At 55.2% G+C, this 10,350-nt stretch overlaps 4 protein-coding genes across 4 annotated transcripts; 2 read left to right on the top strand and 2 right to left on the bottom strand.

The window, feature by feature from the left end:
- Positions 1-164: 164 nt before the first annotated feature.
- Positions 165-2,313, top strand: GUITHDRAFT_48386 (hypothetical protein; the record flags this gene model as incomplete). The annotated part of the gene is made up of 6 exons (XM_005834075.1): positions 165-253; positions 602-763; positions 813-926; positions 1,884-1,968; positions 2,015-2,125; positions 2,242-2,313. Coding segments are annotated over 6 exons (633 nt in total), but the record flags the coding sequence as incomplete, so codon positions are not given.
- Positions 2,314-2,673: 360 nt separating this feature from the next.
- GUITHDRAFT_137745 (hypothetical protein) lies at positions 2,674-4,488 on the bottom strand (the record flags this gene model as incomplete). The annotated part of the gene is made up of 6 exons (XM_005834074.1): positions 2,674-2,884; positions 2,973-3,030; positions 3,147-3,180; positions 3,215-3,312; positions 3,625-3,688; positions 3,733-4,488. The coding sequence occupies 6 exons, from the start codon at positions 4,486-4,488 to the stop codon at positions 2,674-2,676; spliced, it is 1,221 nt and encodes a 406-aa protein (XP_005834131.1).
- Positions 4,489-6,787: 2,299 nt separating this feature from the next.
- Positions 6,788-8,860, top strand: GUITHDRAFT_152170 (hypothetical protein). The gene is made up of 18 exons (XM_005834073.1): positions 6,788-6,831; positions 6,885-6,932; positions 6,982-7,035; positions 7,086-7,123; positions 7,167-7,226; positions 7,381-7,458; positions 7,508-7,596; positions 7,651-7,701; positions 7,754-7,788; positions 7,837-7,897; positions 7,943-7,983; positions 8,025-8,063; positions 8,122-8,230; positions 8,285-8,360; positions 8,403-8,473; positions 8,521-8,574; positions 8,616-8,681; positions 8,735-8,860. The coding sequence occupies exons 1-18, from the start codon at positions 6,809-6,811 to the stop codon at positions 8,798-8,800; spliced, it is 1,059 nt and encodes a 352-aa protein (XP_005834130.1). The 5' UTR covers positions 6,788-6,808; the 3' UTR covers positions 8,801-8,860.
- An 18-nt stretch (positions 8,861-8,878) lies between these two features.
- GUITHDRAFT_107060 (hypothetical protein) lies at positions 8,879-9,165 on the bottom strand (the record flags this gene model as incomplete). Its single annotated transcript, XM_005834072.1, has 2 exons — positions 8,879-8,974; positions 9,025-9,165. 2 exons carry the CDS (start codon positions 9,163-9,165, stop codon positions 8,879-8,881), a joined length of 237 nt encoding a protein of 78 aa, XP_005834129.1.
- Between the last annotated feature and the right edge of the window lie 1,185 nt (positions 9,166-10,350).

Raw genomic sequence — 10,350 nt, 5'->3', positions numbered from 1 at the left:
GGAAGGATACATCTACGACGGAGAGTTTTACGATGGGTAGGCGGGAGGGGCGGGAGGGGACGGAGGGGACGGAGGGGAGGAAGGGAAGGGAGGGAGGGGAGGAAGGGAAGGGAGGGAGGGAAGGGTACAAAAATTGTGACCGTTTACTTCACGACAGGGTCCTTCACGGGAAGGGGCAGTTCTCCACCCCCAAAGGAGAGATCTATCACGGGGAGTTTGTTCAAGGCAAGAAACAGGGGGAAGGGATCATGCAGTACAGCGAAGAAACAGTCTTTGTGGGGAGCTTCCAGTCAGACGTGTAAGTCCCCTGACGCGTCAGTCTCTGTTAGAGCCCTCAACTTTGCCGCAGGAGGAAGTACGGCTCTCTCCGGGTGAAGGACACCACGTACTCCGGCCCGTTCCAAGGGACTGCAGGGGAAGACTATGCAGAAGCGATCATTCCTCTGCAAGATGGTGACGAGGCTGGGGGAGAGGAAGGAAAGGAGGTAGCGAAGTCGACGGGTCATGACGGTCACACGCAAGGAGAGAGTCAGCCAGACGATGCTGCCGCCAATAACGAAGTAGAGGACGGGAGAGGTCAGCAGCAGGTTGCCTACGGCAGGCAGGATCACGATGATGGAGCACAATACATGGGGGAGTGGGTGCGAGGATACCGGCACGGTCGGGGAACGGGCAAGTGGCCGGACGGGAGCATGTACATGGGGCAGTGGCTGGAGGGGCAGGTAGGAGGGGCAGGGAAGCACACCTGGGCGGACGGATCCTGGTAGGAGGAGGAGAAGGTGCATGGAAGTGGAGGTTGACGTTAATGTCAGTTATCATGGGGAACATACGAGTGGTGTGCGGCATGGAAGGGGGAGAATGCAGTACGTCGATGGCTCGCGGTATGAAGGAGATTATGAGGCAGGCTACAAGCATGGCAACGGAAGGTGAGAAGCGTGCAGTCATAGAGGACTTACTCACTCCCTCCTTCCTCCTCAACAGGTTCTCGTCAGCTCAGTCTGAAGGAAAATGGGTGGTCTACACTGGACAATTCGAGAATGTGAGGGAAGGGGGAGGGGAGGAGGTGGCGGGAAGGGGGGGGGGAGTTGTTGGGTTGGGGGCGGGACTGAAGAGTAGGGGACAAGGGAGGGTAGCAGATGTGACAAGGAGAGAAAGGAAGGGAACTGACAGTGAGATGGTCGATAGGGGATGGCTCATGGTAGTGGGACGATGCAGTGGAATGAGGGAGAGGAGATGATAGCTCTCTACGAGGGAGAGTTCCAAGAGGGCCTTCGCCATGGTGAGGAACACAGCTGATATGCTTGCCAAATTGATCGCGGCTCAGGGAAGGGGATCTTGATGGAGCCGGTTAAACGAGAGGAGAGCGAGGGGGAGGGGTGGAGAGGGAAGCAGCAGGAGGTCCAGGAGAAGCAACGCGAAGAAATGGACGAGCTGCAGGGCAAGAAGGAGGAGGGGGACGGAGAAGTGCAGCCAACAGCGGATGGAGGGATGGTATCAAACTCCGCAGAAGAGAGGAAGTTCAACGCTGACATGAACATGTACGATGGGGAATGGAGAAAAGACAAGAGGCACGGGTAACGCAGCCAGTCATCCCTCATTCTTCTCTGCTCTTACTTTCCTTCTATACACTCTTGATTCGTTCACCTGCTTTCACCTTTCACACTGTACACCACCAACGCTATTTGCAGCTACGGGAAGCTGCTCAAGCACGACGGGAGCGAGTACGTGGGAGAATTCCGGTATTTCTACTCTTCTATCCTTACGATCATATTCAACTGCATCATACTGCACTTGCTCCTGCTCTACTGCTCTACTGCTCCTGCTCCTGTTCTGATCGCAGTCTCTTTCAGCTTCGACAAGTTATGGGGTTCAGGGTCGTGGAGATCAGCCCATGGGGACTTATACGAGGGAAGGTTCGTGGAGGACAGCATGCACGGTATCGGCACCTACCAATCAGCCCATGGGGAGGTGAAAACCTTTGACGAGCTCCCCTACCCCTCTGATCAACTTTCAGGTTTACGAGGGCGAGTGGCTGAACCACTTGCCGCACGGGACAGGAAAGTATGTGCAGGCCAACGGGAACCAGTACGAGGGAGACTTCTTGCGAGGAAAGAGGACGGGGAAGGTGAGGAGGGCGAGTTGTTGGAGGCAGCGGCAGAAGGGGAGGAAGAAAGGAGAGGAAGGCGAGGAAAGGAGGCGGGACGGAGCAGGAGCCCATGGCGGATGACGAGGATGCTGCAGGGGACCTTGAGATACAGCAATGGAGATGTGTATGAGGGAAGCATGGAAGACGGCAAGCCGTATGGGGAAGGTGAGCAGAAACCAAGGAGAAGCAGGAGTATCAGGAGGGGGAAGGCCAAGAGGGAAGGAAGAAAAAGGAGAAGGGGGATTCAGAGACGGGGGTAGAGGAGGCGAGAAAGGGGAGGGGTCTCTCTTGAGAGAAAAGCGGGAGGTGGGGAAGGAGGCTGAACAAGGTGGGATGGTACAGGGATGCTCATGTACGCGGACGGGGAGACAACCTTCAAGGGAGAGTTCTTCCGAGGGCTGAAGCACGGGAAAGGGATTTTGATCGAGGTCGTCAACGACGAGGCGGTGATCCGGGAAGGGACGTGGAATCGAGGGAAGATGATCAAACAGGAACTGACTTGAGTGCGAGCCCGTCTCTGCATCCCTCTATGCCTCATCGTCCTCCCTGTCGATTCCGTTCGAGATCCCCAGGAGTTCCATCCCATAGCCGCAGTGCATCGCACGATACCCGTTGCCCTGTGCAGGCGTCAGCTCCTCCTCCTCCTCCTCCTCTCCCGGTTCAACCTCCAGCAAGGCAACGGCTTCTTCATGATCTTCCGGGCTGAGCAATCCGACCTCCAAGAACAAGACCTGAGGCCTGCGAGAGGAGAGGAGAGTCAGAGGAAGGAGGCGGCGGGTGATTCGCGCAGGCTACAGCAGGGCAGCGGGGAGGGGGCGATCGCTACCTTGTGCAGTCTTGCGGGGAGATCTCGAAGAACTGTTTGGCTATCTTGAGGTCATAACCTTCGGTGTCAACTAGTACACATGTCTTATCATGCTGCAATGCTGACCAGCATCCTCCCCTTTCCTCTCCTTCCCTTTCTCCTCCTCCTCCTCCTCCTCCTCCTCCTCCTCCTCACCTGCCAGCACGTCTATCCTCGTGATCGCATGCTCCTTCAGCAGCGACGACATCGACTGACAATCCCACCTCCTCAGCAACGATGCTGTTAATGACGCTCTCCCTGGGGACAAACTGTCGGTCCTCCTCTCCTTCACAACCAGCGCACTCACCCTCAGCTCCTTGTGCTTCGACAGAGTCATCGCCATCCCCCGGCGGCAATCCATCTTCATCTTCCTCGACAGCTCAAAAATTGCGAGAGCAGCAGCAGCAGCAGCAGCAGTACCACCACCACCACCAGCAGCAGCAGCAGCAGCAGCAGCAGCAGCACCACCACCACCAGCAGCAGCACCAGCACCAGCAGCAGCAGCAGCAGCACCAGCAGCAGCACCACCACCACCACCACCAGCCGCACCAGCAGCAGCACCACCAGCAGCAGCACCACCAGCAGCAGCACCACCACCAGCAGCACCACCACCAGCAGCAGCAGCAGGTCTCACCTGCAAGGAGGGACGAGCTGCCATCCAGTCCGAACTTGTGCATCACCTCAGGACTTACTGCTCCCTTCACCACCATCAGACCGCGTCCCTTCCCTCCTCCTGTCCCACCGGCGGCAGGCGGTACATAACGCTCCTGCCGTCCTCCTCCGCGATGCACTTGTTGGCGAACTTGAGCCTCCCTCCTCCCTCCTCCCTGCCACTGGTCCCGTTGCCGTAGTTCCGCACGAGAGCATGGAAGTAGTCCCTTAGAGGCTCTACGAGCAGCCCCCCCCACCCTCCCCCTGCCAGGAAGGGGTACAGGTGATCGTGCTCTACCCCGTCCATGGCTCCTACCTGGAGGGCAAACGGCACCCTGCCCTCCCTCCCCGCAACGGAGGCGACTCGTTCCAAGGCATGCTCGAGGAGGGGAGCCCGCATGCGCACAAGTTGGTGCTCCGGCTCTCCCTCCTCTCGATGCACCGTCCATCTCCACTGCCGCCACCCTGAGCAGTGCCAGTCTCTAAAACCCTCCCTGCTCCCTCCTTCCGGCATGATGTTCCATCTCACCGCCATGATCTCCCCTAGAGGATCGTCAATGCTGCGCTGCCATAGGAGATCCCCGGGCCTCCCGTCGCCTGTGGCTCCGTAGACTTGTAGCAGTCTCGCTCTGCTGCCCTTCCCCTCCTCGCAGTTGACTTGAAGCTCTACCTCCACGCCTCCTGCCGCCTCTTCCGATGTCACGACGTGATTCGGTGGAGGATACAGAACCCTGAAGCACTCCTGCTCCTGCTCCTGCTCCTGCTCCTGCTCCTGTCCTGCTCCTCCGGCAGAGGAAAGCAGGCATGCAAATATGAAACAGCACAATCTACGCGAGCTGACAGACATCTGGAAAGGGAGAAAGGGAGGGACAGGACGAGACGAAGGACGAGATGAAGGACGAGGAGAAGGAAGTAGAGGAAGAAGGGGAGGACGAAGGGGAGGAGGAAAGGGAGGAAGGGGAGGAGGAAAGGGAGGAAGGGGAGGAGGAAGGGGAAGGAGGAAGGGGAGGAGGAAGAAGGGGAGGAGGAAAGGGAGGAAGGGGAGGAGGAAGGGGAGGAGGAAGGGGAAGGGGCGGGGGGTGAGGAACTGGCAGGTCGGGAAACAGGCGGGCAGGTCGGGGCGGATGGAGGGTTTTATTTAGTAGTTAGCGCACCGGGGGGGGGATGCGATGGAGGGAGGGAATGCGTGAATGCTGGGGATGGACGTGGAAGGGCGAACGTGAGAGGAGGAGGGGGTGAGAGACATGGCGAAGAAGGAGGGGAGATGCTACGTCTGCCATGCTCCCTTCACATACATATGGAGGTACCGCTGCGCCGAATGCCGGCATGACTTCTGCAGCTCGCATGCTAAGGATGGTTGGGGATTGGAGGACGATGTCGAAGGGGAGGGGGAAGAAATTTTCAGAGAGCTCGTGGGAGACAAGGTAGGAGGAGCGGAGGGAGCGGAGGGAGCAGGAGGAGGATCGGAGCCTCCTGCTTCTGGGGTTCTCTGTATCCTGTGCTTCGCCCCAAAGAAGATCGCTTCCCTGCAACGAGAACTCTACGATCGATTGGACAGCATCCAACCTGCTCCAGACCAGCTGCCAAGATGGGGGATCCTGCAATCGCTTCCTGTGCCAGGTAGGAGAGGGAGATCGATGGCGATGGTGATGGTAGTGGTAACGACGATAGCGATGAGGAGGAGGAGGAGGAGGAGGAGGAGGACAATGTTGATGACGGCGACGATGACCATGATTGATATGATTTACTCGCACTATTTCTCCCTTGCTCCCATTCATGGCATCCCTCCCTTGCTGCAACATTCCTTTACATGTTCTTCCCACAGGTATCATCACAAACGCAAGCTCCGTGGTGGTCGACAGCGGGTCCATGGTATGGGGGGCAGCGCGCAACATCAGCGGCTCTCTCGTGAGCGCCGCGGGATCGTTCGTGCCGACCTCTTCGTCTTCCCTCCTGCCGTTCTCGTCTCAAACGCCATCGGAGGAGGTCAAGATAAGAGGAAAAGCGAGGAGAGCCCTCATTGAATGTCCGGCAGGAGGCTGGGCAAGGCGACAGGTCCGGGAGGAGCCCTCTTCCTCCTCCTACCACTGCTCTGCCTCTTCCTCCTGCATGTGAGCAGGGTCTTATCTATCTTCTTGTAGTTGCTGATGGGCCAGTTGAGCAGCCGGCAGCCAACCTGAGGAACACGCGAACAAAACTGTCGATGAGGACTCGAGCCAGTCCAGCCGCATCAAGGGGATCGAGCAGGAGGTTGTCGCTACTTCCTTCCTTGCCCTTCTTCTTACGCGCCCATCCTTTCCAGTTGGAAGACTTCACGCTCCGATATGAGGCCGCTGAGGCTCTTCGATCCAAGGTAACAAGCAAATGACTCCTCCTCCTCCTCCTCTTCCTCCTCCTCTATCATCATCATCTTCTTCTTCTCCATCATCATCATCATCATCATCATCTTCTTCTTCTTCTTCTTCTTCATCATCATCATCATCATCATCATCATCATCATCATCATCATCATTTTGCACCCTCGTCATCTTGATCTCTCAGGCCTGGTTGACCGTCATATCTCCAACGGAGCATGACGTCTGGTTTGCGGGGCATGAGGTGAGAAGCCCTCCTCCACCCCTCCAGCTGACCTGCCTTGTTAGGGGATCCTAGCATGGGAGTCCAAGGGAATCATACGTACCCTTGCTGTTCAGATTGGCACGTATGTTGGCTCCTACGTGTCCTCGTGGCAGGTACAGTTCACCTCTTGAGCTGTTAGTCCATCTGACGTGGGGCAGACGCTGTGCAGGAGCATTCCGGATACAGGGGAGGTGAGTCATACAAGCGCTGACGGGAGGAGGGAGGAGGATGAAGTTGAGATGAGATTGGAAGGGGGGAAGGGAGGAAGGAAGTCAACAGTAACTTGTCTTGACATGCAGGTTACGCTCAAGCTCCCGGCAAACACGCCAAATGGATGGTACTGCTTACGTGTGACGGTCTGTATGCCCCTCTTCCCCCTCTGCTTCTCCCTTCGCCAACCACCCAACCCCAACCCACCCCCTCCCCAACCCTCGTCGCATCTTCCTTGACTGTCGTTACGGTTGACTCGAGGGCCGTAGGGAGCCAATGGGATAGTGGATTCAACTTCTGCCTACTTCCTGGTCAAGAGCTCGGCCCCCAAGATCGTCATGTCGGTGGGCCATACCCCAAGGTTTCTCTGACTCCTCTTCCTCCTCTACCCTGTTGATGAGTTGGGATGGGCAGCGGTTGCTTCTGCCGCGGCAGCTCATATGCTATCCAATGGAGGACAAGGTGAGAGGAAAAGGCTGGGGCTGATCAGAGTGACGCTCGTGCACGGAAGGAAACCAGGAGACGATGCTGGGGAGGTCGTTCTTTTGTCAGAGGAGGAAGACAGGTACCACATACCCGTTTCCGTTGCGCCTCCGTCCTGACCCCCCCTTGCAGCGGGGATGATCTCCATGAACCGACCTCCCTACTCAAAGGTGCTCTTGCATGGGGTCAGGCGGTCCTAATGATATTGGCAAGATGCGTATGATGGGAAGAACGATCCGATCCTCAAGGAAAAGGACCTGGCGCCGCCAAGTGGTGCTGCGATGCGTCCTCCTCCTCCTCCTCCTCCTCCTCCTCATCATCATCATCATCATCATCATCATCATCATCATCATCATCATCATCATCGTCATCGTCATCGTCATCGTTATCCTTATCCTCCTCCGTATCCCCCTGAGTGATTTCCCAGGATCTGCAGAGAGCGATGAGAGTGACTCTGCTATGGATCAGACCCTCCTTGAAGCTGTTGCTCAAATGCCAGCGAAAGGTGAAGTCGAGTTTGCAAGTAGAGTGCGAGCTCAAGAATACAAATACAGCCGCAGGTGTGCCCGAGGGCCTGACTGAGGTCAACCAAGAAAGCTCGCAGGACAAGGAAGCGCAGGGGCAGACGCACCTAGATGATCATGTGAAGATGGGTATGTTTGGACACTTGGATCCTTTGATGCTCTGCACTCGTCAGGAATCTGTGGGGATCAGTCAGGCCGTCTTGCTTCACTCGACTTGCAATGCGGTGATGGATGCGACTGACGCGACTCAGCAAGGCCTGACCAAGTGACGGGCAGGCGATGGCGCTAAAAAACAAATCCACCGACTCCAAGTGACGGGTTGAAAGGCCTTGTCGGCACTGATCTGATCCTGGCGTCAGAGTTGCACAGGAGGAGCTGAGGCGATGGACACTCGAGCAGGAGCTCGCCAACATAGACAAGGTCCAGCTGAGATGAGGCTGCACCTGATGACTCCTTTCTTTGCAGTCAAGGAGTAATCCAGGCTCAGCTGCCAAGTCAGAGAAGAAGTAAACTCATCGGGAGATTCTCAAAATGATCATTTCTCCAGGACACCTGTCATGGGACATGTGTTGGAATTCGCTTCGAGGTTACCAGACTCTGAAACAGCCAAGCCAACTGCTTTGCTCTGATACGTGAGGTCGTAGATTTGGCTTCTGGAAGGAGATTGCCTTTGGGTTGCCGGATCATGGAGAATATTTGTGGACAGTCCCTGTAGATGTCGAGCAAGGACGATACCAACTTCGTGTGCGTGAGGTCTGCAGAAGTTTCGTGGGGCTTAGAAGCTTTGCTGACATGTTTCATTCGCAGGTTGGTAAACCTCTCGAGTGTTCGAGCTACCCCATCACCATCCGGGACAACTTGCTTTTTCTGAATCCCAACCAAGGTCTACTGTACTCGCACATCTATTCGATGTAAAGTTATGCAGATGCCATCTGGCAAATGAAGAGTAAGCAAATCATTCAATGGGATTCCCTGGGGGTTGCAACAGAAATGGAGGTGCGATGTCCTCCTTCTGCGGTTTCCAATATATGAAATCAAGACAGCTCTCGTTGGAGTCGATGTCAGATTCTTTTGTTCAGATGATTGAACAATCTCTGGTTTGCGGGCTGAATGTTTTTCTCTTCTCACTTTGGGATAGGATAACTCAGGAACAGTTTCCTGGACAGTGAGTAACAGCTTGAGTGTTGGACGATACCGCTTGAAGGTGAATGTGATGTGAATGACGAAGTTTAGCTACTCGTTACAGGGATTTCGCAGATCACGGACAAGTATCGTACCGTCACTGCATACAGCAAGGACATCATGATTGTGCCCCCAATGTAAATAAGAAGCATTCAAAGATAAATTGTTTAATCTTGCAGAATGAACAATACTCAATTCTTGATATAACCGATCTGTCGCTTAGAATCCATTCATCTTCTGGATGGGGTTCGTGGAGTTGGTGGAGAATCCATCAGCCCAGGCGTTGGCAGTGGGGCCGTCACCGAAAGGATCGTACTAGCAAATAAGTTAGCACGAATCGCATGCACTCATTCATTCACTCTTACCTTCACGTCAAACTTGCCGGTGTAGGAAGGCCATTCCATGGCGGCAGAGCTCTGGAAGTCAGCAAAGACGTTTCCAGTGTGGGTGTCTTCGTCGTAGGGGGTAGCATCGAGGGAAACGAAGCTTCGGATAGTGGAGAACATTCTGCATCATGTGTTACAAATCAAACTCAAAACAGAAAAGGCATGTTCTTCTCCTCAAATCTATCATTGCATTTGTGGATAATCGTGTAGAAGCACTCTAAAGGGAAATATCAAGCTCAATACCATTAACCACTGAGATTTCGTCACATGACAGAGAAGCAAGTTGTTATGATGTCACAAGAAACCAGAGCGATATATCAAGATGATGCAAGAAAGCACTGGTTACCATTGCTGCAAGCTTTGAAACAAAAGAATAAGAACCAATGATGGAAACAATCAAGTGAGCGGATTACTTGGGGACGCAAGGAAAAAGATGCACATAGTGATTGAAAGAGTAGCTGGAAGAACTAGAAGCTAAGAAAGCGAGCTATAGAAGGAGGAGGAGGAGGGAGGGAGCAAACACAGGGCGCTAATGGAGATTCAGACGGGCATGCCAATAGATGCAGACAGCTAATCGGGAAGATGCGTAGGTCCGCTGCCCGATTTAGAAAAGAGAGGGACCCCTACAATCGCACGGGAAGACAGGGGGTAGTGTAGCAAGAACTCTCCACCACCCTCGTACCCCATGGACCACCTACCCCTTTCCCCACACAGAAAGGTCCGGGCGAGCCTCTACGAGAACCTAAAGAGCCTGACGAATAGTCCTTGATATGGAAACAAGAGCTCCCTACTGGTACCAGGGCCAAGTTGTCACGGTCACGTGGGGGGGGTACGGGTCATCACGAGTGAAACCCGGATGCAGAAGGTACTGAGGTGGCGGGGGTGGCACTAGCCGCCGCGCGGGGTGACCGGTGTGCAGGAAATTGACAGGACAGGACAGGACGGTCCCGGAGGTCGGACGGTACGGTCCCAAAAATAGATTTCAAGCACGGTTGGCCCTCCGAGTGGCACTCCCGCCGAGTCCTGAGTCGCCGCTCGGTCATGCTTCTCCCGGGGGCCCGGCCCACTCACGGTAACAGGCCCGGCCGGGCTCGGGGGACTGAGTCGGATGTAGTCTGTACCGGCTCATCTTTTTTTTTTCTTCTCATCCATCCTGTACAGTGTACGGTCTGTACTCAAAGTTAAGTTAAAAATCAGTGAGGACAATCAGGAGAGTCGAGGAGGCCCTGACCCAGACAACTGTCGTACTGATTTTTAACTTAACTTTGAGTAAAGTCGCACAGGCCAAACGGCGGCCCCTGTCCC

Source organism: Guillardia theta (assembly GCF_000315625.1).
Source record: "Guillardia theta CCMP2712 unplaced genomic scaffold GUITHscaffold_27, whole genome shotgun sequence".
NCBI lineage: Eukaryota > Cryptophyceae > Pyrenomonadales > Geminigeraceae > Guillardia > Guillardia theta.
Note: the sequence above shows the minus strand (reverse complement) of the source record. Positions and strands in the feature narration are given on the sequence as shown.